Raw genomic sequence first — 26,758 nt, forward strand, 5'->3', positions numbered from 1 at the left:
TTTTTCTGTCCAAGCAGGTGTTGTATGATTTAGCCAGGCCAGATAGACAGAGAAAAGCGGCTGGTGAAGAGTGTTTTGTTTTTCCTGATTTTTGTCCTACTAATGTCGAAAAAAGGTGGCAACTACGGAAGTTAATCACGCTGTTCCAAGATAAGGGCGCACAAGCATTCCTCTTAAGCCCAGCTAAGTTGAAAATAATATATAAAGAGAAAACGAGATTTTTTTACATCCGAGCTGAAAGCAAAAGAGTATTTGCAAGAGGTTAAGCCTTAGGGTAGATAACACATAAGTAAGGGAAACCCTAGCTAAACGCCGGCTAGATAATGTTTGTAGTCTCTGCAGATCGTTGAAGATGTATGCTGATTCGCATGCTAGGGAATTCCTTGTCTTTTTGGGGTTTTTTCCCCCCTACACTGTTTAAACGTTTTCTTTTACTGTTTGCTTTATGGTGAAGACTGGGGTAATAGGCACTCGGGGGGACACGGGGGTACAGGAGTGGTAACAAGGCTCTCCATCACTGTAGACTGTTGGGTCTATCAGCCTCTGCGCTGGGGAGGGTAAGGGGGGTTGCCGTCAGTGGTAGAGGAGGCCGATGTGGGGAGGGAAGGTGGCGCTGCGGTGCAGGGAGGAGGGTGGCTACCAAGAGGGGCGGGGTTGGGAGGATAAAAAGTATAAAAAAAGCCAGTAGTAACTACAAGATTTACAAAGGAAAGAGAGATGATGTTAAGAGAGACAGGAAATTATGTCTGTTTGTTTAAACCAGGATAAAATGGCATTTTTAATTTTTGTATATTTAATGTGCGAGAACTCAACGAGAGGGGGAAATGGCAAAGAATGGCACGTGAAATAAGGAATATGTCACCCGATGTAGTCTGCATCCAAGAGACACATGTCCCTTGGAGAAAACACATTATATTGAAGGGGCTAGGTTATGAGCTACAGGTGTGTACTTCCCAAGGGACTACCACTAGTGGTGTTGGTACACTTGCGAAAAAAGGCCCTTTAAAAAAATCACAAAAAGGGCAGCAGATAAATATGGGTGATGGGTCATAATCGAATGTATCACAGCTAATAAGAAGTGTACAATCTGTTCTGTATACGGCTCGAATCATGATGAATCACAAATCATTGAATACTTAAATATAGAAATGGCCAACTAGGCAACCCCTCTAATACGTACGGAGGATTTTTTAATTTTTTTTTATTTCAAGTCTTTTTTATTGAAGATTGAAAAACTAAAAGCAAAGACAATACAGTAAATCTTCCAATACATAGATTAATACAGTAGTGGCAATAAATGACGTACGGAGGATTTTAATACCCAATTAGGAGAAGTGACTCATAGGTTGGGGGAAGATAAACACGTTGGCAAGAAACCTAAGGTACACAAAGCCTTACAGCAGCTTCTTGACAAACATGGCCTAGCCGATGTATGGCCCAGGTTAAAACATCCAGAACCATGGTACACACATTATTCCTGCCCTCATCAAAAGTTATCTAGGTTAGATAATTTTTTTGTAACGAAAACTTATCTAAAAGATGCAAATATACAGATTTCTCCCCAAATAACATCAGACCACAACCCAGTACTTTTGAAACTTGTAATGCAAGGCTTAATACGACCCACAAGTACACTCTCCTTTGACAGGAAGCTACTACTAAATGAAGAGTTTATTAGTCATGCACGAAAATGGGTAACACAATTTCTAGCCATAAATCGTAACTTCACTAAATATGGTATAGTCTGGATGCAATGGAAGCAGGACTTAGGGGAGAGATACTAAGCTTTGTACTACATACGCAGAAACAACTTAGAGAGCATCAAATGGTGTTATATGAGGAACTACGACATTCTGAGTGCAATTTGATAGAAGCAGTACAGGGAAAGCTAGATATTGCACAGGCACAAATAGAGGTGGCATGGTGCAAAGCTAAGATAAATGAGGAATGGGCCAAAGATATTGCAAAGAAATACCAGCTTTTTAAGAGCGAGGGTTATGAGTTTGGGGAGGCAACAGGGAGATGCCTGGCGAAAAAGATCAGCTCTAAAGAGGTAGAAAACTATATTGCGGCAATTCAGGATTCCGCAGGGTGCATAGTAGAAACATTGGAGGGGATTCTAAAGGTACTTCGTTTTTTTTACGAGGAACTGTACTCAGCAGACACTGACACTCAAAGAGGAGGGGAGGATTTATATAGAGATCCTCTTGGGAAAACTGTAAAGGAAGAAGATCAGAGAATGCTAGAGGAGCCTATTTCAATGCAAGAGCTGATAAGACGCTGTTGGTTCATTAGCTACTGGGAAAGCTGTTGGCACTGATAGACTTCCATTAGAACTATATAAACTTTTATTGCCAGAAATACAGTCGGACATGCTAGCTGTTTTTTGGGAGGCACAAGAGGGCGCTGCCCCTGCATTTTGGGATGAAGCCAGTATCATTATTTTTCTTGAAAAAGATAAACCTCCCACACTGCCAGGGTCGTTTAGACCGATCTTGCTTATAACATGCAATGGGAAAATCTATGCAAAAATATTAGCATCCCGGCTTTCTCGTGTGATTACACCCCTAGGTTCGGTCCATCAACACAGATTTATACAAGGTAGAGGCACGGTCAATCATATAAGAAGAGTTTCGACAATGCTAGATATCGCCACTTCACGTAAATTGCCATGTGGGGTGATACTATTGGACGCAGAAAAAGCGTTTGACCGTGTTTCCTGGGAATTTCTTTGGTCAACAATGAGGTGGTATGGGTTTGGTGCTGGGTTTATTCAGGCAATTAAAACAATGTACAGATCACCAAAAGCGCGAGTGTATGCGCTAGGGTTAGAATCAGACCCTGTATCTATATTAAGAGTTACCCGGCAGGGTTGCTCCTGCTCTCCCCTGCTATTTGCGCTATATATTAACCTGTTCTTGAATCTATTGGAACAAAGGCTAAACATATCATTACTAGGCCCTAGGCAAGAACGGGTTAAAATATTTGCATATGCAGATGACATAGCGATAGTCTCAATGGGAACGGCTATCACGCTGCTGGAGACCGAACAACTTGCATAAATTTTTGGGATGAGCTCCGGGTACAAACTAAACCTAGCAAAGACACAGGTTATATGCACCGATCAGGCACATTATAATGACCCAAGAGTTGTGGAGGAGGCACTATATATTTGTGAGTCGGCCTGTACGCATCCCTTGACACGATGGTCATGTCTAATTGGGAGCCTCTGCTCTGTAAGATCAAAAAAGATTTGGACAGGATGGAAGGTCTTCATTTATCAATGTTGGGAAGATGTAATGTTCTAAAAATGAACATCTTGCCAAAGGATCTTTATTTTTTAGGGCAGTCCCACTTGAAATTTCAAGAAAGCAGATTCAAAGACTACAGTCTATCAGTAGTTGTTTTTTATGGGCACAGGGCAAACCTCGTTGAGCATGGAAATTTATGACCCGCGTGAACGAGGAGTTTGGGCAGTTCCTGACTTCCAGTTGTATTACTGGGCTTGCCTATTGCAGTATTTTTATTTTTTTTATTTTGAAGGTTTTATATTGCGCGAGTTTTATTGGTTGGGGCAAATGAGGAATATACAGAGGATACTCCTGATATTTTTCAACTGTTACTAGGCTCTACGGCAGAGAGAACTTTCTTTAAAATCCTTGAAACCAGCTACTATAAAAAAAAAATGTTTTAAGGTGCTTCAGGCCGCCCATAAGGCCTGGCTTCAGATCAGGCAACATATGAAGATTGGTACGATTAATTACTATACTCCAACGGATGCAAAAAGTTTATTGCCAGCTATTTTTTCGGATGGTATTATGAGCAGATGGAAAAAGCAAAGGAATTCTAACTTTAGGGAACCTAGTTGACAGTAGTGGTACCAGGACATATACTTAATTATTGGCTAATTATGATCTTCCCAAAGAAGATTTTGTTTAAATACTGACAGATTAGGGACTATCTGAACAAAAGAGGAGATGCCTCACGCTTAGCACACAAAAATAATCTATTAGAAGTTGTGAAGGGTCAGGGAAAAATTGCTAATATATATCAAGCACTCACGGAAGTACAAAAGGATGATGTGGAGGCACAAAATGCTAAATGGAATGCTAGACTGTCTGTAGAGGGTAATATTTTGCAAGAATCTATTACATTAGCTGACAAACTTCTAATATCCTCCAATTTAAAAACACAGAAGTACAAAACTATGCTTAACTTATACTATACGCTGGCGAAAATTGCACGCGGGGGGGGGGGGGGGGGGTTCGGATAAATGAGGATAAATGCACCAGGTGCGGGAAGGATCAGGCAGATATAGTTCACATGTTTGCCACATGCCCTGATCTAAGATTATTGATTAATAGGATGCAGACTCTTTTAACGGAAGCCACGGGGGTACAGATTGAGATAACCCCAATAGTTATGTTGCTAGGGGTGCTAAAGGAGGATATGCATACACAGGGAATGTATACATTTAAATATTTAATAGCTATTGCTGTGGCAAGATTATGTATAGCTTCTCTGTCGCGACAGAAGTAACCCCCTACGTTTGAGATGTGGAGAGGATGACTATTCGCTATATGCAAACTAGAATCTAACCTACATGCTATTAAAGGGCTACAGAAGCATAAAATGGGCGCAAAAATTTGGGGGGGCTTTAATTGAATTTATGACACCCGCAATATAAGATCACAAGTAGACCCCGCGGGCTCAGAAGGTTCATAGTCTGCCTGGTGGTAAAAAAATCGCACGCCCCCTCGGTTAATGTAGTCATAGGCTAGTTACAAGCCGTTAGTTACTTTTCTTTAGCTGATCATTTTTGATACTTGCCTATCCGCATGTAGAACTTAATTAATGTGTAAGGGGCTGAAATTCCCATGTGGGGGCCTATATTTGTATTTTTTATTACAGACTATACAAATGTTATTTAACTTGTATATTCTTTTACTTGACTAATCTCTCGCTGGTGTTTTTCGGTCTTATGTTTGCTATATTTTGATGCTCTCTGTAAGTGTATACTGGCTTAATAAAAAATAGACACAAAAAAATAGGAAACGAGAACAAAGAAAATTGTTGGTGGGAGGAAATGTGAAATCCTCCAGCAGAATGACTACCAGGTGGTGATCGCAGATGGCCCAGCTTTAAAGAGAATACCGCCTCAGAGAAACAAATGGCGGTCACACCTTAGCCTGCCCACTCCTTTGTGTAGGCAGACAGGCTGGCATCTCCTCCAGAGGGGGAACCAATTGAAGAACCAGTTTCAGGATAAGTGGCTCATTCTTCTGGGTACACCTAGGGGTAAGACCTGAGCAGTCTTGCATTTAGGGAGAGAAGGGTACTCCGGATAGATTTTTTTACCAAACGCTCAGGCAGTGATGTAAAGTGGAAAGACTTGCCCCCTATTGGCTAGTGAGTCCTTCCCTCCCACAAGCATGAACATGGCATAACAGTGGAACACCTGGCACTCAGCCTTCAGATCACTACTGGACTGGAAAGGAGGCAGAAAAAGGACTGCCCTGCTGCTCCGTGTTGCCAGCAAAGAGAGGCTTCACCAAAGACTGGACTGCACCTGATGCACTCAAGGGACCTGTATAGAGGTTTGTACTCGCTGTGTCCACTCATGGAAAAGAGCCCCACTTATGCGAGACCAGAGGAAGGGACTCCAAGGATAAGATGGCTAACTTCCTGTTAAGCATCAGGATGAAAAAAGCTAACCAAGCCGGCACCGTTAAGAGCCCAGCTAGCCAGGAACCCTTACCCGCCGCTGGGTGCCAAAGTGCATTCTGGAAGACCGAGTCCTCACCTGCATGAGGTGCCCCAAAGTCGTGGGACCTGTGGCTAACGTCAAAGTGGACCATCGCCCACCTACTAGAAGGATTTATTTACCTGCAAGTAACCGCTGTGTCTGCTGTAACAAGGAGACCAGCTGACCGTTGGTGATTGACCTTCAATGGACTCTTCTGGTACATCGTAGGAGATCGAGTCCTGAAGCTGTTGACAACCCAGAAGTTCGTGGATCCAAGGTGGCCCTAAGAAGGCTCACTGTATCTCTTCAGTATCCTCAGCATCATATATCCGCAGCCTGACAACCACTTCTTTGCTGGACAGCGGTAAGTTAAAAATACAGAAAGAACCCTGGAACTGCTGGGCCCGGTAGGTAACGGTCTTCCTGGACTGGACTGTCCCTGTGACTTGCCGCTTGCAATGATGTATTGCAATTTAAAGATTGGACTATAGTGATTTACCTCTTGTTTGAAAAATCATATTTCCGGTCTCCGTAAACAGACTGCTGTTGTTTTAGTGTCTTCCAAAGATAAAAATATAGCCTGTTTTTATAAATTGGTGTTTGATTTTTAATGAGTTGTGTTTCGTAGGTATTTACTGACTTGATATTTGTTCTTTAGATTAGGCGTGAATGTCCTGTACAACAGTTACCCAAGACTGAGCCAAATGTTTTATAAAATAACCTAACTGCAGTAGAAAGCATTTGGTCCAGGTCTACAACATGACATCACACACACTTAGCACAGGGGGTAAGGTCAATGTAAGATATTTGGCTTTGTCTAAGAGGCCGATGCATAATGAACTAAAGAGAAAAGATCTTTCATTCAGCATGCAGCAACGAAGACAGAGAAGAACTCTTTTGTTACTCGCTTTCAGTTTCCAAAACATTGTAATTTAAACAGAGAGCAATACGAGGAGATAAACTCGAGAGTATAATGCATAGAGCGATGGCTGTGGATTGGTTAAAAAAGGGTATAGGATGCTTCATAAAAAGGTTTTATTTGTAGCCTTTGTATTTCATGGAATGATTGTCACAGGCCGCTTTGTACTGTCTAATAATATGCTGTTGAATTTAAGGGACACTTAATTAATTACTCTTAGCTCTTTGAGATAATTGCAGGATTCAATATCTATGAGACAAATAAGCACGTGGTTCCAAATTAATATTTCATTGTTGATAACATGAACGGGAGCGAACAAACTTATACACTTGATAGAAAAAGTTTGAACTGTACAGTAATATGTAAAACAATAATGACAGCCACTGAGTCAATTAATTTGGGCCATTACAACTGAGTCGCTGTCGAAGATCAAAGGAGAACGATATGTTGAACTATAGATTAGGATAAAGCATAGTGTTGCTCACTTTAGCTACTAGACAACATTTTGACTTTGCTTGAGCTACTGAACAAAAGCTTTAAATTTAGGGTACAGAAGTGACCACTCACAGGGATTGTTGGCTAAGGTTTTATTCCACAGGAGTAGTGTAGAATAGATGGTGAGCGTAATCTACGATGAAAGGGTGTAAACCGTGTTGTGCCTCGCGTCTTTCTACATTAGTTTTGTTGTGTTATTTCAGAAAGTTTTGTGTAGCGCTCGAATGCCTGGAAATGTCTTGGCGCTAGCAGAGCTGAAAGGGAAGAACAGAAAGGATAGTCAGACGGACGGAAAAAAGGAGGAATAAGTGGTGGAAAATATGCAGGTTTTCAGAGCTTTCTTAAGGGCCTAGAGGTTTGGCCGGGCCTTGATGGCAAGAGGGAGGTGATTCCAAAGCTTCCCTGAAGCTGGGGCCACAACGGCAAGCAGTGTAGAGGCCGAGAAGAGAACTTTGGCAGGCGTGTACCAGGTGAAGCAGTTTTGAAGGTTAAATGGGCCAGGATTATGAAGTGCTTTAAAGACTATACAAAGTACCTGAGCTTAATGGGTAGCCAATAGAGCTTCCCTAAAAATTTGGAGACCGATTGATATTTGGGAATATTGAGAAACCGTCGTGCCATTGCATTCTGCAGAGTTTGGAGTTTATTTTGAACATGTTGATGGGCATTAAGATAAAGACCATTACAATAGTCAATCTTAGAAAGAATAAGTGACGTAACTGAAGATTTCTGTAAAGTGACTGCAATGAAATGTAGTATTTTTTTCACAAGCCAGAGTGTGTAAAAGGCAGAAGATGTGAACGAGTTGGCCTGGTCATGATAAGATAGCTTGTCATCAATAGGGACACCAAGGTTTCTGGCTGTCTTCACAGGGGAAGGGGGGCACGTAGATCAGAGGAGCACCAGACGGGGAACCAGAAAGAAGGCGGAGAACCAAAAGTCAAGACGTCCATCTTGCTTGAGTTCAGTTTCAAAAAGTTAGAGGACATCCAGGAAGTGACAGCCTGCATACGGTCCTAAAAATTTGATGTAATTCCTGAATCATCAGAGTCAAATGCAACGATTTGCGTGTCATAGGCATATGAAGTCAGCGAGAAGCCAAAATATTTTATAAGTAATGCCAAAGGAGTGATGTAAATATTATACAATGTAGGGCTGCGCGAGGACCCCTGAGGGACCCCACACGGTTAGGAATAGGTGTTGAATATGTGACGTTACAACGCAATCAAAATGATCGCGGTACGTTACATCGTAGTTTTTACAACGCAAGTCGTTACAACGACTTGTGCTGGAGGGCGCTGGACTATGGATTAGTATGATTTACTATTCCAACACTAGTCTACGTACTGTAGGGAAGGTGTTGGAATAGTAAATCATACTATTTCTTAGGTTAGAGCACCATCCAGCGCAAGTCGTTGTAACGACTTGTGTTGTGATACCCGCGATGTAAAGGCATTGCGATGCAAAACCCACGTGGTAATGGATGTCTCCTATAGGTGTCAGACATAAAATCGCCTAAACAAACAGATTGTTCCGTCCACTGAGAAAGAAATGAATAAGCACCCAGGCGGGCCCGTCACTCCCAACCTGCTCAGTTGATGCATCAGCAGCCCATGGTCGACCGTGTTGAAGGCTGCTGAGAAGTCAAGCAGAATGAGGCAGCTCTGCTGCCCTGATCTAGTGAGAGTCGGATTTCTACTGTTGCTTTATTGAGCTTGGTCTCTTTCCTATGATCCGCCTGAAAGCCAAATTGAGTGTCATCGAGAAGGTGGAGAAGTGTGGCTCAATGATTAGAACGGCAGACCCTGATGCAGAAGTCTGGCCCGGGACCAGGGTTCAATTCCCGCCTCGGCGGGTCTTGGGCTCAATTTCCTCGGACCTGTTAATTCTCGCCTCGGTGCCTATTCTAATCATGGGTCCCACTATGCAACTCTGGGCAATAGTTTGCTTAATCTCCACAATGGCCCCAACCACGCTAGGATGCCTGGCTTCACCTTGGGGGTGCCCAGGAGTGGGCACTTCACAGAGAAAGGCCAGGAAGGGTTCCTCAGCGGTATTCGTACAAGCGCCGAGATGCCTCCGGGTAGTCGTGGGTTATACAAGTACCTCTACATTTACATTTACAAGGTTGTTAGCCTGCACGTAATTCATGAGTCATTTATTACAGACTTTCTCAATCAGCTTGGCGGGCAGAGGCAGACAGAAAATCAGTCGATAATTATTAGCATCTGCAGGATCTAAAGAACCTTTTTCCAAACTAATGGAAAAGAGTCCGAACAGCACATGAGATGAAAGAAATACGCCAGCATAGGGGCGATGGTCTCAGCTACCATAGAAAGAACCCTAGAGGGGCAGGGATCAGTGAGGGATATTGGTTTAGAAGTTTTGTTTAAAGTGATAATCTTGTCAGAGGAAGGTTAAGTAAATTTATCAAGAGAGCAGGATAGAGAAATAGATGGACAAGCATCAGGCTGCCCAAGAGAGACAGGCAATTTACCAGAGATATTAAGAAAAACATCTTCGTGTCAGCCACCAAATTGTAGACGGACAGACTGAAATTGTTAGAGGACGGGGTTGAAAGAGTAGTAAGCTTTTTGACAGTGAAAAGAGTTCTTTAGATGATTTTGCTGCTTCAATTTTGCTAGTAAAATAAGCAGATTTCTGTGTGAAAATCAAGGCTTTATATTCCACTATATATTTTTGTAAGCGGCACGTTCGGATTCAGAGTAGCCGGAATTCTATTTGTGTTCTTCTCTCCTGCAGCGTTGTTTCTGGGCTCTAAGCACGACGGAGAACCAAGGGGCAGAAGGATTCTGTCCTGTAGTTCGAACTTGTGTCAAAAGCTACTAAAGAATGAGCCACCAAATCAAGCCAGGAAGTGTCCTGCTTGACTACAGACTCGAGATCAGCCAAGAAAGCAGGAGAAGATTTAATAAGGGTCTGCAAGAACTTATCTGCCTGCAGATTATTCCAGACTCGAGATGATGCCCAAGAAGCAGAAACAGTGGGGCTGAGGGAAATGTAGCTGTCAAGAACCTTCAAAAAAATTGCCTTCTGGTCAGACCAAGATAGTGTAAGGGTCCATATCTTCGATATGGAGGGATTATTAGAAAAAATCCTGTCAAGAGTGTGACCATAGTAGTGTGTGACCACAGTCACCAGCAGGGACAAGCCTAACGCTGCCCTGGTGTGGAGCAAAGAAGAGGTATCTCTGTCAGTGGCTACCTTCAGAAGGAAATTGAAGTCTCCAAGAACAGTGAAATCGCTAGAGGGAATATTATCTTCAAGCAAGTTGCTGATACCCTGAGCATATATTGAACGAGGGCCAGGTGGCCGGTAAACTAGGAGGCCTTTAAAGATCTGATTGTAGGACAGCTCCACACAGATGGACACGGCTTCACATAGGGGTGAAAGTACAAGATAAGCACAGAGCATCAAATGCGATTTATAGATAACTGCTATTCCGCCTCCACTTTTTCCAGTGCGGTCATGTCTGATAACAGTATAGCCATCTGGCAGAGCCGAGAGGAAATCTGGACTGGAAGAACAATCAGCCCAGGTTTCAGTGACGAATACAAGTGACTGGTTATGTGAGTCTAAGAATAAGTTGAAGTCAGCACAATGTTTGAAGTGGATCTGACATTGACCAGTACATAGGGTAGGGTATTGTGGTCTTTGGCGGAAGGAGTAGCAGGAGGCAGCATGTGGGTAATTGAACTAGTAGGGGCTGATAGATGGTTGGAAGCCAACGAGTCGACATGCATTGCGGAGGCCCGAGAAATGAGTGGGCAATTGGTAGCACAAAAACCCAGGTCTAATTTACAGCTGTGTAAAGGCTTCCCAGATGGCCTGAAAGAAAGTAGTTCATCCAGTGAATAAGACGTTTTAGAGCGGCTTTCTGGAATAAAATGTGCAGGGGTGCTGGCGCTGCCCGCGATCCGGATGGGCGCAGACGGCATTGCCACTGGCACATAAAATCATTAAAAAGAAAGGAAGTAAACCCCTTCCAAGATGTCGTCCAACAAGCAGGAGACAGGCACCTCCCAAAATATGGCAGTAATCCGCCCACAATTAAAATAACCTGAGAAGTTGGACGCGAGTCCTTAGCAGCAATCAGCTGCACAGAGGAGCCAAATGTGTGCTGAAAAAGGCCACCATCTTTTGTACCGCTTTTGGCCGCCATAAGTGTGGCAGGGTATGCTCAGACGTGAGCCCCTTGCTCACTTTGCCACTGGATTCAAGCAAGCCGGGCTGAAGACGGCTGGAATGCCAGAAACCGGTCCTCGGAAGCTTGTTTCCGGTCCAGGGAAGACATGGCTTGGCAGTTCGGGTTGGACTGTTCCCATGAGGCACAGGGTCAGACGGATTTGCATATAGTCATGTCTGAACTGGGGTGGCAGAGTGGGCTAAAGAACGGTGATGGATTAAACCCAGATCTTTTGACTAGGTGTGAGTGTTTGATTGATTCAGATGCTCCGTCCATCACCACCCCCTTTTGCACCACCATCAGTGAGGGGCATGGCCAATGGTGTGGCTTGCTCGCGCCATACCGTGGCAAGCCCACAACTAAAACTGGTGCAAAACTGGGGTCATGCAACAACAGACTCTGAAAACATGCACCCTTGAAAACTGAGACTACTGGCAAATCAAAGGAAACTAAATAAAAGGTGAGTGGCAGACTATTGGCAGGTCGAATGGACTGGTTTGTCCTTATTATAGGGGTATAAACATAAAATAGAAAAGCTGTAAAAATATCCTAGCACCCGTCGGAAAGCAATCTGGTTATCAACAAGTGAATGCAATTTGTGATGGCGTCTGTGGGCTAGCCACTAGTTATTATGATGGATTTTATGTCAATGTTTGTGCTTAAATAAAACAAAATTGTTAGCAGGGCGCTAATGTAGTCTGAAGATGATAGGAACAGCGCTCAGGTAGATATGCCAATGTTAGCAGTGGGACAGCAAAAAAACTCACCACTGCCAATAAAGTGTCCTACAGATGCAAGAGAATAACCAGGATGGACTAGCAGAACAAGAACAATAGCAACTTAAGGCCCTTAACATCACAGACTGTGGTTTCAAAAATCCCCAGGAACATGCAAGAATGGTGCCCAATACATCAGAAACTGAGCACAATGAGTTCTCTGCTCAACAGAGATGAAGCACCACAGATCCCATTTCTCTTAATATTTAACATACAATACACGTAGGGATTTTTTTTATCTGAGACACTTCATCCCTCAGTAGAACACAGAGGTGAACAAGCTTGTGAGTCTCTAAATCTGAAACACTGCTTGGCAGGGACACGCAAATCTAAGACTAAAGAACCAGAGTCCTATTCATCAACGGCACGTTACCCTAGAGTCAGATACCCTACATATTGTTCAAAGTAAAAATTTCATATTACACACTACAGATAAATTAGTTATACATTTCCAGCCAATAGAGTGAATGAACTGTAATTCATTTCTAAGCAAACCGCCAAAGAGTTATCCACTATCCCCAGCAAATTATTGTGCATGCTGCACTGTAATGGTTAATCCAAATTCCAGGTGAAGTGCTTATTCTGGAGTAGATCGATTCAAATTACACATACCTTTCAGAGGTTTGCCTTCAATCTTGTTGAAAATGCAACGTGTAATTTTTTTTGTGCCGTATTATAGCATTTGGGCTTATGTGCATTACATACATGTAGTAAGTGCAGAAAGTCACTGTTACCCAATGATTAGTAATTGTAACCCTCTCCTTGTTCCACTGCCTTCACGATGGAGGAAGACATACCGTAGATTAGAACCTTTTCCAGTTCTTTCCTCCGTAGTTCCATTCAATTGCAACTGCTTTCTGCCCTTTGTCAGAATTTTAATTTTAGTTTTTATAGAGTTTATTTTTAATTTTTATTTTTTTAAATTAATATAATGATAATGTGTCAAGACCGCAATTTAAACCTATTGCGGATAAATTAAAGACAATAGCATCATCGTCATACATCAATGTATTTGTAAAATAAGAACTAAATTTGAGGGAAATTTTCCAATTTCTTTGAAAACTGATGGAAAATCTTGCAGATATGACGAAAAGAAGAAGGCCTTCTACGTTATTAACATCAAGGCCTCGAATCACCAATGAGACTAACACGTGTGGACACATGCACCAATAAACGTTGACCTCTTTGAGCAATACAAACACTAACAACAGGGATCCTCGGAACTAGTACCTTGGGTGCAGTGAATGATTAACACTTGAGGCATCAAAAAGCACTAACTGAGCAATATTAATTTTCCAGACACTACACCAGGTGTTTATTGTGAAACACCCACCTCTGACATTATACACTGCTCTCACAAACATATGGAAACACACAAGGGGAAGGATTTCCAGATTGCACCTTATCAACAAAGCATTTTCTGGTTGTGGGCTTTCATTTAGGAGATGAGTTCATTCTGGGAGTTGTGCTCCTTATTCGCTTTAATTACAACAGCTGTACTAGTGTAGTTAATAAAAATGAGAACCCAAGTTCTAGAAAAGAGATGTTGGGAGGACTAGCTAGCATATACAATGATATGAAGTCTAATGATGTCACAAAGTGATGCCACACATCTGTCACAGTCCTCACTTTAAAAGAAACAGAACTATTTTACAGTCAAAGCTGTGAAATAACATTAGCTGCAATTAATGCATGAATGTAAATACGTATACACAGTATCTGCATTCAACCACTAATCCTCTATGGGTCCCGGAGTAGCGTGCTACTCGACGAAAAAGTGCTTCGACGCCCCGTCAGGGGTAGTAAGCGCTATACAAATGCAAATACAATTACAATACTGAAACCATGCATAGATTTGTATTTACTTGCTGTCTGAACGTAACGCAGAAACGGATTTGGCTCTGTGCACACATGCATGTACAGATCAATCTATGTATTTATAAACATTTAATCATTTGCATATTGTAAAATAACTAACAAAGGTATAATCCGGCCTTGCAATAAAACACAACGCAAGGAATACAGAGATCACTAAAGAGGCAGAGCATTCTTAAAGCCGTCACTTACATTCTGAATATATCATGTTCATATCAGGGTTGGCATATGAAGTCAAACACGTTTTTTCCATACATTTTAAATAATGTGACATTGTGAAATAAGGTTTGTGAACAGGTTATGTTTAACTGGTGCACTGAACTGTTCTCCCTGCTCGGGGGGCGTGGCTAGCCAGGCAGCGAGATGGCCGCTCTGTGAGTGAGCTCCGCCGGCTGCATCATCTAATCCTGCATTAATCCTGCTCCATGAACTTGTGGGCCCCTGCTCTATGTGTGGGTCGGCAGCGGACACCCAGCGGATCCTGCCAACGTATTTTGGAGCACATAGGGCGCCGGGACGCGGAGCTGTCGCCGCTGGCAAATCGGCTGGACTGCGCGACCTCTGGGACCCACTGCTGCGGAACCGGACCCCGGGCGCCGCGGCCTACTACAGCCCGCGGCTCGTGAGGCCTCTGGGGGACCTGCGAGACGAGGCGCGTAAACCTGCCATCGGAAGAGCCGCTGTCCCGGAGCGCGCCGGTGAGTCCCCGCTGCCCTAGGAAAGCGATCTGGGGCACAGCTAACCCCGCGGGCGAGGGTGGCCTGACGATCCCCCCCTGGGCGGTGGACTTTGGCGGGGCTCCTGGGACGGGTCGGCCATTTCGCCGGAGCTGGCGCACGCAGAAAGACGCTGCTGGTGATCTGCTCGGAGGCCGTGGCCCGAGTCTACTTCTGCCGCTTGAAGAGAAGGGGATGCGGAGAAGATCTGTGGGGGGGGGGCGGAAGTCTACCAGTGCCCCCCGCGTGCACACCCTGCAGACAGGGCGGACATTCTAGCCCTGTGAACCGGGACTCAGCTACAACTCGCACCTAAGGCATTCCCTACAGCCCACGGCGATCCACTGACTGGATCGGTGCCCCTGCCCCTAGTCCAAGCAATTGAGTGGGCCGCACTCGGGGCTGCGCTGCCGCGCTGACGAGTTTGGTGGTCCCGCCATTTTGTGATCGAGGGGCATACTGTGCTGCACACTGCTGGCGGTGAGAGCCCTGCGGAGCTGGGCACGTGGGATCTAGGTGACCAGTCTGTCCTGTCTACATATACACCCCCAGACTCTGCTAATACTGATACGGCACCCTACCTGGCATTGCAAATAGAGCCCGCGCAGTCTCGCAGATTGGGCGACCCGCCGAGTGCCACACCGCTGACAGAGCAATGGGGAAGAATGACGCTAGGCAGCCCAAGCTCAGTTTTGAGCACAAACGCCAAACTAAACAGTCTGCGACTGAGACGGATGGGGGTGAGTCGTCGTCGCAAGGAGCTCCTGCGGACATTGACTTTGGGGCACTAATAATGGAAGTCAGATCAAGCCTGAAAAGCATTGACACCAAACTAGATGCCATGTCCTCGCAGTTGGAATCGGTGAAGACCAAAGTGGACGCTCATGAAACCAGACTGGATTGCTTAGAGAACAGACAAACTGTATGCTGCGAATTCCAACAACAGGCCAAGCAACATATAACGAACCTTGAGAGGGAACTGGAGACCCTGCGAGCTAAATCGGACGATTTGGAAGCGCGTTCCCGTAGGTCTAATATTCGCATTACGGGAATTCCAGAGACGGCGAACTGGCAAAATGGAAGTGTTTGTGGCGGACCTACTGCACAAACTCTTCGACCCGGCCCTCTCGTCAGTCTTCACGATCGAAAGAGCACATAGGTCACTTGGGAAAAAACCACCGGTGGGTGCACCGCCTCGTCCTATTCTTGCTAAACTGTTGAATTTCCAGGACAGGGACCTCATCCTGCGCCTAGCCAGAGAGAAGGGTAGGATCACTCACAAAGGAAACAACATCTCCTTTTATCCTGACTTTACCCCCCTGGTGCAAGCGGCCCGAAAGGAATTCATACCGGCCAAGAGAATGTTGATGCAGGCTGGTGTACAATACTCTCTGTTATATCCGGCGAAACTAAAGGTGGTCCATGACAACAGCACACACTTCTTCACGGATGCGCAGTCCGCGCTAAAGTTTGCAAAACACATCAGCGGTCCAGGGGCAAGACGTAAATCGCCCAGATTGGAGGATAACTCTGCACAACTCAGTGACAATGACTAAATGAGCTGCTGATGTACGAACTGTGCTGTAACCTGCTTGCTTACTTCACGCCTTGCATCGGTGCTCGGATGCCCCCAGCACCTTCTGTTGCTGTGCTTGATTTGGTTCAGAAAGGGGGTGGGATCCGGCGTGGACCTTGTTGCACATCTGCAGCTGCTTGTGCCCTGCAACCTCCATATGTTTTACTGGGGTGATGATGGTCGACCCTGGGGTGGGGGTACCCTCTGGGTTCAGGAGTTTTCCACTCGCGTGCAGCCACCCTGTTAACACAGGGGTGTAAGCCGGGAGCACCACGCCCCCATGGGGTGTCTCCCATTGTTTCTGATGTTAGTTTTCCACCACGCTATGCGTGTCTTTATATGGGATATGTCACAACCTGATTGGGGGGTTGGTGAGGGTGGGGGGAGGTGGGGGGTGTTCGGAGGTTTGTTGTTTCTGGTTCTGGAATGGTGCATCGTGAACTGTCATATATCTTCCTTTTTGCGCAAGGGGTCGTTGTGTGTATTTTGTGCGGGATTTAGGAGAACTGCAGGGGTAGGCGCGGCGGGGACCCTGATGCTTCTACAAAACTTCCGATATGGGGGGGGTTAAACTGTGGACCTGGAATATTCGGGGCCTCGTGGACTATAAGAAAGCTCAATTGATGCATAGTATGCTGGCCAGACATAATGTGGACATTTGTTTTCTACAAGAAACTCACATTAACACAACCCCGTCGCCCAGATTGAAGCATTCTAGATGGTCACATGTATACTCCGCCATTTATTCCAGCTATGCAAGGGGGGTGGCTATACTTGTACGCAGAGGGTTGGATTGGCGGGAACACGCTTGTGTGCTGGATAAAGATGGGCGGTATGTTATAGTACATGGTTCGTTGCAGGGGCGACCGGTGATACTGGCTGCCATTTATGGTCCGAACGTGGATGATCCAGACTTCTTTAGGAGCGTCTGGGCACAAATTGCATTGCTAGATTGCCACTTGATTGTTGTGGGGGGCGACTTTAATGTTGTGTTGGATGATGACATGGACCGGAGAGGTGTGAGTAGGCCCACGCATGCTAGAGCGCGTCAGGCTGTACTTCATGTGATGGGGGAGGGGTTACTGTCTGATGTGTGGAGAGTTCGGCATCCGGGGGAGAGAGTGGGGACTTGTTTCACATGCCATCAAGCTGCTTGGTCCCGCCTGGATTTCTGGCTGGTGTCGCCTGAGGTGGCGACGTGGGTGGCGGAGGTCGACATCCGAGCTAGATCACTCTCAGATCACGCCCCCTGCATGATGGAGCTGTGCGTTCCCAATGCCTCAAATAGAGCGTTCACATGGCGCCTGCCCCCTTACGCCCTAACAGATCTAGTGTTTACTGAGGAAATCCGGGCGGATATTGTTAAATATTTTGAAGAAAATGAGGGTTCAGCTTCCTCAGAGGCCATTGTATGGGACGCTTTTAAAGCGGTTATCCGGGGCCAATGTATAGCGAGGCAGGCGGGGGTACCGCGTACTATCCGTCAGACGCTAGCCCAGTTGGAACGTGAGCTGAAAGATCTCGACCTGGCCTTTTGCCAGGACCCAACTTTGGAGATTGCTGGCCGCTTAAAGGCCAAACTGCTTGCCTTTAATGAGGAGGCACAACGGGAGGTGAAGTTCCTGGGGAGACAGGCCGAGGCCCGCAGATACGGAGAGGGGGACAGGCCTAGTAGGACCCTAGCTAGGTTGATAGCCCCTCGTACACAGACACACTACATACACACTATTCACAACAGTGAGGGGTCCCTGGTCATAGGCCAAGAAGCAGTACTACACGCCTTCACTGACTTCTACACATCCCTCTACACTTCTAGACAACCCACTACCCCTGCTTCCCTGGACAGCTTCCTGGATTCTATTGCCCTAGTTTGGTTTAACGATCACCACAGACAGTACATGGACCTCCCCGTTACCGTTCAAGACATACCTCAGGTGATCAAAAGCATGCCAGCTAACAAAGCCCCTGGCCCTGACGGCCTGACAACGACCTTTTATAAGGCATATGCGGAGGAATTGGCGCCGAAACTACACTCTGTGTTTGTTGAGGCCCTTGAACTGAACTCCCTCCCAGACTCGATGCGTGAAGCCTTAATTATCACACTGTTGAAGCCTGACAAGGACGAACTGTTCCTGGACTCCTATCGACCCCTCTCCCTAATAAATGTGGATGCTAAAATCTATGCCAAGATCATCGCAGACAAACTACAGCCGATGTTACCAATCATCGCACTCCCTGACCAGTCCGGGTTTATTCCTGGCCGTGCCACGTCGCACAACCTCAGGACCATCTTCTCTATCCTACACTATCTACACCCCTCTGTTCAGGCTGCGGTGGTGTTCCTGGACACCACCAAAGCATTCGAATCCTTGGAGTGGCCTTACTTGTTCAGGATTCTGGGTAGGATGGGATTCAGCCGAAACTTTATAACTCTCATCAAACTACTGTATGATACGCCCAGGGCTAGGGTGAGTGTGAATGGCCTCGTCTCTAAACCCTTTGCCATCTCTAGAGGAACCAGACAGGGGTGCCCACTGTCTCCTCTCCTTTTTGCTATTGCAATGGAGCCGCTAGCGGCCGGGGTTCGGCAACACCATACGGCGAGGGGGATTGGATTCAGCTCTCGTAGTCTGCTGATCTTGTTGTATGCAGACGATGTTACTCTATACGTCATCAACCCCACAGATAACATGAACCCATTGCTCCGCGAATTCGTGCGATTTGAGGGCCTGGTGGGAGTGTCCATAAATTGGTCAAAATCTGTTGCATTTCCTCTAACTGACGTGACCAGTCGGCCGCCCTCGGACTATCCCTTGCGTTGGGAAACTGACGCTGTTAAATATCTGGGACAGTCGGGACATACAGGAGTTGTGGTCTCTTAACTTTGGCAGAGCAGTTGACTGGCTGGAAAGGAAGGTAGAAGTCTGGAACAAGCTTCCTCTCTCCCTGGTTGCGAAGATAGCACTGGCGAAAATGGTGATTCTCCCCAAATTTTTGTATCTGTTCGTCAATATTCCGCTGCCCATGACGGCGCACTTTCACGCGCGCGTCCGATCCCTCCTTCTGAATCTGGTGTGGGCCGGAGGACAGGCGAGAACTTCCTGGGCCCTACTCACGCTCCCATTACAGCAGGGTGGACTTGGGGCACCTGATTTGAAGTTATATTCGCTATGAGCGCAGGCGCAATTTTTGCATTTCTGGGTCTTCCCCACCCCTTACCAACCGCACGTGGCGGTGGAGCTGGCCGCCGTGGCCCCGTCGCCGCTACGCGTGGCGCTATATGGTAAAGTCTCGCGCCCTTCAAAAGATGTGGACACTGTAGAGATGATTCTCTGGTCCTGGCGCGAATTGCGAAATAGAGCGGGGCTTCCCATGCTTTATGCGCCAGCAATCCCCTTGCGGGGAAACCCGATGTTGCCTTGCTTGTGTGCCAGGGGAGACACCCTCACAATCCGTGGGAGACGTGTGAATACCTCCGCGGATATATATCCCAACTGGACTTTCGGGGAGCTAGGCGCTTGCGAAGACGGCCAATCTGAATCATTTGCTGATGCGCTTTTGTACCACTCTCTTAGGGAATCTTGTAAGAAGCTATGGCCCCAGTTCCCCGAGGAACCGCCGAAACTTGATGCCCTTCAAAATTTACTCTCGAGACCCTCCCCCAAAAAACTGGTGTCTAGACTATACAATTGCATGCAAGAGCAGGCCCCGATAACTGTACCTACAGCCAGGCAGGCTTGGACTGCTGATCTGGTCGACCCTTTGACTGATGAGGTGTGGGAATACTGCTGTAAGCAACTCACGGCGTTGTCTCCGAATTATCGGTTACGGTTAGTCCATTTTAAGTTCTTGCACCGGTACTACCGCACGCCGGTACTGCTGCACCGCATGAGCATCCGGACCGATGCATCGTGCTGGAAGTGTGGCGGGGCTGATGCGTCCTTCCTTCATGTGGCGTGGAGCTGCCCTAGACTAGACGAGTACTGGTCGGACATCTTCACTGCCATTAACCAAATCCTGCACAGAACTGATACACCTTCTCCACTCCTGGGCTTGTTGGGATATGTTAGAGACACGGAACCCTGTGATAGAAAACTGCATGCGTTGCTGCTCCTCTACGCCAAACGACAAGTGTCAATACACTGGGGCCGAAGGGCTTTGCCCTCGTTCACCGCGTGGGTCAAAGATGTGACGTATGGTCATGCACAACTCACCCATTATTGGGAGACGATGCCAACCGCTTCCAGGCCTAACGACATTTGGGAGCCCTTCCTACAATGGACTAGAGAGCGTGCGGGCTCGGACGCTTCCGGGGACTCACCTGACGTGGGAATTTCTGATGATATGGGGTAAAGTTTTGAAGCCATGTACGAGATATCGCTGGCCTGGTGGTTCCTGCCTGTGCAAATTTGCTTCGGGCTGAGGTACGTTCTACGACTGCCTTACTTTGAGAATTCCCAATGCTCGACTGCCTTGACATTACTTCCCCCTCTCGGGTCATACGACCCTCTGTTTTGCTCTGCTTCCCCTCCCCCCCTCCTCTCCCTGCGGGAGAGGCCTGGCGGTCATCCCGCCACTGCCCCTACCACTGGTTGACGTCCTTTTACAGTCACCCAGCACAGGAGCGCACGGCCCTATGTATGCGTGATGTGATGTGTGTTTGATATTACAGATCTGCACCAAAGTTCATTGTTCTTCTTTTTCTTTGTTTGTTGGGGTGGGATGGGAGAAAACAGTGCCCGTAGACATGTTTCTTCAAGCTGCCGTTTCACCAGGCTACGGTCTGTTGCTCTCTACAGGGTGACGGGGCAGCACTGTAAACTTGGGATCCGTTTGGTTGTCTACGGCGCTGAAAAAATGTGAGACCATTTACCATGCTATTGTTGCACTGATTGTGTACATGCCCTCAACTGTATCACATGTTTCTCCTGAAGGTCACATGACCTGATTTGTTGTGAGATTCTTCATGATTTAATGCTTTCTACGTGGCATTTGCCTACATAGCGGCCTGCCCCCGGGTTGTTGGCGAGACGCATTGTAACCTTTATTTTTGTATAATAAATGTCTTACAGCAAAAAAAAACCAAAAAAAAACTGTTCTCCCTGCTCTGTGACCCAGTCCTTTAAGTTTGACAAAAAGGTAGAGGACCTTTGCAACAGTGGCATGGCCAATGAAGCATAACTAGAAATCCTGTCGAAGAGGAATAATTAAAAGCATGGCTTAAAACATGTGTACTAAAACCCTGTGTTTCACACGGCATGCCACGTGACCAGTATTTCGGTGCCTCTTTGTGAGTTTTCAATTACTGCATCCAGACATGTCTAAAACCAAACAAAACATAAACCTAAAATAAGCCTAACGTTTTTGCTTTCCCAATACTTGTTAGTTGAATCAGATAATTGAATGCCATTTGTGTTGTGAATAATTAGTGCTGAAAATGTTTCAATTCTAAAAAAACAAGACTGTGACTAAACTTTACTAAGGTCTGTGGAAACTGTAGGATACTTTACAGTGTCTCATACACTCCTGTTCTCCACTCCACACCACCTTCTCCTACTGTTACTGACTCTGTTAGAAACATGGGCCTTTTTTCTCTCCTCGTTTTTCTGAAATCTCCACCTGTACGCCACACTTTCCCACAATTGCAACTGCCACATATGCAACCATGTGTCTGCAGAGAGGCCAAGAACTGGATGTGCATGTAGCCTGTATGCCGTTATGACCACTGACAGGCACTGTGAGAAACTCCTGCTGCCTTCAGCCTCAAGTTTAGAGCTCTCAAATGTGAGCCATCATAGACACCCACCTAAAGTTGGACGCAGCTCACTTCAAAGCCACAAGAGTCATATGTTGCACGGAGAAAAACATACTCTTAGGGAATGCAAGATGAAGTAAAACGTGTGGCATGTTGTAAGCAGGGATTGGAATGCCTTTAAGGGTTTTACAGCCATACTTGTGAAGCCGATCAGTGAATTTTCCAATCAAGTTAAAGACACAACCACAGAAACTGCTGGGGAACACAATATAAAAGTCGGCGATTTAATACACTGCCTGGTCCAACACCAACAGGTCCCAACCCACTTAAAGCCATTCGATTCAGAAAAACAGAGAACATTTCTTAACAAAAGTCTGGGATGTTAAAATCTAGAGTCTTCGATGCATAAATAAAGGTGGTTAGTTGCTTGCATTTAATGCTTTTATTTGCTGTTGGCAACTAGCTTCACAGAAAAAAGCACCACATACATCCCCACATTGTTATGGAATGAAATGCTCGACGTTGGGCACATTTCCTCCTAGATCAAGAGCTGCCAAGAAACACAAGGATAGCGAGGCATAAGACATCACCATTCTGAGTCCAGTGCAGTACATCACCAGCACATGAAGCTGGCAGAGATCAACCTTCACACCCACCACAGCGACACCCGCAGCCAGCTACCTCACTGAGCCGAAACCCAGCGACCAAATTAAAACATGTTGAGCGAACGCCGTGCTTACTTCGAAGGTCTCGAAATGACATTGTGCTACAGGATCGGCACTGAAGACAGCAAAGGTCCGGTACTGCGATGAGCCCAGCCACTGGAACACAGTGGATAGCAGAGACTCGGGCCTACCAAAGCCTACTTCCGTTACTCTAGCAACCGACGCCGCAGCTACGGCAGCACTGAAAGGACATTGTAGTTAGAATAGCAAACTCGAAATTCCCGAAATGGGAGGAGCGCAGGCATTTTGGCGTGTTTATCTTTGGGGATAGCTTAAGTGGTGTCTGTAAAGTGCACAGGGGTATCAAAGTCGTGTTTTTGTGTTCTCGTGCTCTTTTAATCTCCGACGCGTACCTCACCTACCGAACCATGGCTCGTACAATATTAAGAGCCAGGCAAAAATCACAGTTCTCCTCTTTTCTAACGGAATGATAGCGGTTAATGTGGTTTATTTTTTGCAGATTTTATGTTTATAGAGCGCGAACTCGACCCGAAGGTATTGAAAGCTTTACATGGGCACTAGTTACATCACAAGGAAGGACACAAGTTAGAGCAAACGGCACATGCCTTCTATTCCAGTTTTCCCTGTAGGTGTTTGTGGGTTTTCCACGTATGCAGTGATGCCATTTTTTTGGTGCAGATTAATATAGCCAGTGCTTTAAATGGGAAAAAATGAGTGCAGGTACTCATTAAAGTGAACTAGAGGTGTGGCAAGTGGGCGGGGCTAAGGCCAAGATAGGATGATACATAATAACTTCTATACCAGTTGCAGCGCATATATAAACACAACGGAAATGCATTATGTTAACAAAACAGGTTACATCATTACACAAAATAATAGCCAAACAGCATAACATGTAAAAATTTCCTTGTTTTGTAATATTTGTAACTTCTTAACCCCTCCCATGCTCGTGACAGAACCGTTCCGTCACGAGCCTCGGGTGGGCTGTGCTGGTGACGGAACGGTTCCGTCACGGCCCGCTCGCCGCGCCTGCGCGGCGCATTCTATTGAGCGGGCGGGGCCGTGACGGAACCGTTCTGTCACAAGCACAGCTCACCCGCGTGCTGTGACGGAGCGGTTCCGTCACGAGCACCGGACCGCTGCGCGGCCCCCCCACCCCTTTAGCACTGCGGCGGAATAGCCGCCGCAGTGAAGGGGTTAATGTCATACCTTTATTTGTTGTTGTTTGGCACAATGCTGCATATTATCAAACGTGCACACACACAAAGAAACAATCAGACATGTACACAAAAGCTGCTGAGCTAAAGACTACAGAAGCGCTTGGCTGTCAGAGACACCTTCTTCTCAGACAACCTAGTGCTCATCAACACTAGCTGCCAATTAGCTTACTTTTCATGAGTACTGATACTCTGCTAGGCAGTAGCGAAGTGCCGGTATTAACAGTGATAAAAATAAGAAGTGGCAGTGCTCAGTACCTGTGAGTACCGTCCCATTTAAAGCACCGCCTCTGCCCTTTTCCCTATGGCCAGGCTCTTCCTGTCTCTTGCTGGTTCAGTATCTTTACATCTACACCTCTTCTCCGTTCTCGATTCACCTCTCATTTCTACCCAGCCTCCAACCTTCTCTCCCTGGTTCTGCCCCTCTTACTGCCACCTCTAGCTTACTTTATCCACAAGTCTCTTACATTTTGCCACTGTTTTTTCCTCCACTTGCCTCATCTTATCTCCTCCATGATGTACCCATACCCTACATTTGCCACCTGGCTAGTAATTTGTTGCCCTATATTTCATTATTTGTGTTGATAGAGCACACTTACGGTTGAGGCCTGTAGTTTTAAATAAAGATTTGCACAAAAAAAAATTGCTAAATTAGGATTGATATTTTTCCCAGTAAATAAAAGCATCAATCATTTTTTCACTTCAAAAGTGCAAAACGATTTCCAAGCTGTTAAAGTTTGTGTGTGTGGGTGCGTGTGTGTGTGTATGTGTGTCTGTGTGCATGCGTGTGTGACTGTCCACGTGTGTGTGCGCACATGCTCCTTATAGCCCTGTGAATTCTACAAGGCAGCTTTTTAAACTAAATTTCAGGCTGCGTCCCGGCATTAAAAGAGGTGATTCAATTCTAATCGCATGTGTTTCATCCATAGCTAAAGCCATTACCTCAAGTAATACAGCAGATTTTTTACTTTACACAAATTTGTGTTAAAATACAATTCCTAAGGATCCATTTAAAAACTGAACAAATATCTGGTATTTTTATCTGAAAAAAGTTGCAATTCTAACTCCAGCTGTCACCTCACTTTTCTTTACATTCCTCCTTCCCCATTCTTTCTATGTTCATGTCGTTTTCCCCCAACCAGATCCAGTTCTTGGGGTGCTGTAGCATTTTCTGCTATTCATTGCTCTTTGGGCAGGGCTACCTTCACACCATGGATCCGTTGCTGTTATGTAAATGCAGCAATTAGTGTTGATGGGGCGCACAAGGGAAAGCAGCTCCTGTGCTGAAAAAAATAGACATAGGAAAACCGGCTGCCACTCGCTTTCTATGGCCAGTGCAATACCTTAAATGGACTGGATTACTGACCGGCAGCCCCAGGCCTGACCATTTCACGCACCTGACTGAAAGGGGGGACGCTGTGGCGTAACGAAACTTGAGGGGACCCCCCTGCAAACTACATGGAGGGAACCCCCCTCCCATCCTCCGTGCCAGTCTAGAGCACTCAGGCCAGCGACCCGCCATACTGCAGGGGATGCGGGCTATTGTTACGCCACTGTCACCAATACAGCCGTTATAATAACACTGGATGGTGGAGTTAAAGGTTGGGCGTAGTCTGCCAGCAGGCTATCATAGGTGGTGGTCCATTCATTACAGGGTCCCTGCCATCAGTACGCTGGGGAAGTTTGCCCAATTTTAGGTGGGTTTCCTGATGCAGACTCCTGTCATGAAATACAACATCGGGCCCACTCGTCGTTCAGTTTTGACAAAAGCGCATCCACTGCTCCTTCTCGTTTCCGTTTTAAAACATTAGACAATGCGACAATGCAGTATTTCAAAAGCAGATGTAACTACAAAGAGCACATTTTGATAATACATTTTTATTAGTAGACAATAGCAATCTTAAGAGGCATTGCATAGCTTCATACACACTTTGACCCCAATTCCATCACAGTCTCTCTCTCTCTCTCTCAGTCTGTCAGTCTCTCTCTCTCTCAGTCAATCAGTCTCTCTCTCTCTCAGTCAGTCAGTCTCTCTCTCTCTGTCATTCAGTCTCTCTCAGTCAGTCAGTCTGTCAGTCAGTCAGTCTGTCAGTCTCTCTCTCTCTCTGTCAGTCTGTCAGTCAGTCGGTCGGTCTCTCTCTCTCTCTGTCAGTCTCTCTATCTCTCTCAATCTGTCAGTCAGTCAGTCAGTCAGTCAGTCAGTCTAAGTCAGTCAGTCTCTCTCTCTGTCAGTTTCAAGCCAGTCAGTCTCTCCGTCAGTCAGTATTCAGTCTCTAAGTCAATCAGTCTCTACTCTCTCCCCACTCTATCTCTCTCTCTCTCAACTCTGTCCACTCTATCTCCACTGTCTCTCTCTCCACTCTCTTTCCACTGTCTCTCCCTCCACTGTCTCTCCCTCCACTGACTCTCCACTCTCTCACTCTCTCCACTCTCTCTCCACTGTCTCTCTCTCCACTGTCTCTCTCTCCACTGTCTCTCCCTCTCTCTACTCTCTCCACTATCTCTCCACTGTCTCCCTCCACTCTCCCTCCAGTCTCTCTCCCTTCTCTCTCTCTACTCTCTCTCCACTCTCTCCACTCTCTCTCTCTCTTCCCTCTCTACTCACTCTCTCTCTCTCCACTCTCTCTTCACTCTCTCTCTCTCTCTCTCGCTCTCTCCTCTCTCCCTCCACTCTCCCTCCACTCTCTCTCCACTCTCTCTCCACTCTCTCTCTCTCTTCACTCTCACTCTCTCTCCACGCTCTCTCTCTCCACTCTCTCTCTCCACTCTCCCTCCACTCTCTCTCCACTC

At 46.1% G+C, this 26,758-nt stretch overlaps 1 protein-coding gene across 2 annotated transcripts in view; it reads right to left on the reverse strand.

The window, feature by feature from the left end:
- Window positions 1-22,943, reverse strand: part of IFT38 (intraflagellar transport 38) — a 963,458-nt gene extending 940,515 nt beyond the window's left edge. For both annotated transcript variants that reach the window (XM_086941404.1, XM_086941403.1), the window contains exon 1: window positions 22,806-22,943. In XM_086941404.1, the coding sequence (XP_086797530.1) occupies window positions 22,806-22,827 (22 nt within the window). In that variant the 5' untranslated portion in view covers window positions 22,828-22,943. The remainder of the gene's footprint in view (window positions 1-22,805) is intronic.
- Window positions 22,944-26,758: the final 3,815 nt, after the last annotated feature.

This window comes from Lissotriton vulgaris, chromosome 10 (genome assembly GCF_964263255.1).
Source record: "Lissotriton vulgaris chromosome 10, aLisVul1.2, whole genome shotgun sequence".
Taxonomy (NCBI): domain Eukaryota; kingdom Metazoa; phylum Chordata; class Amphibia; order Caudata; family Salamandridae; genus Lissotriton; species Lissotriton vulgaris.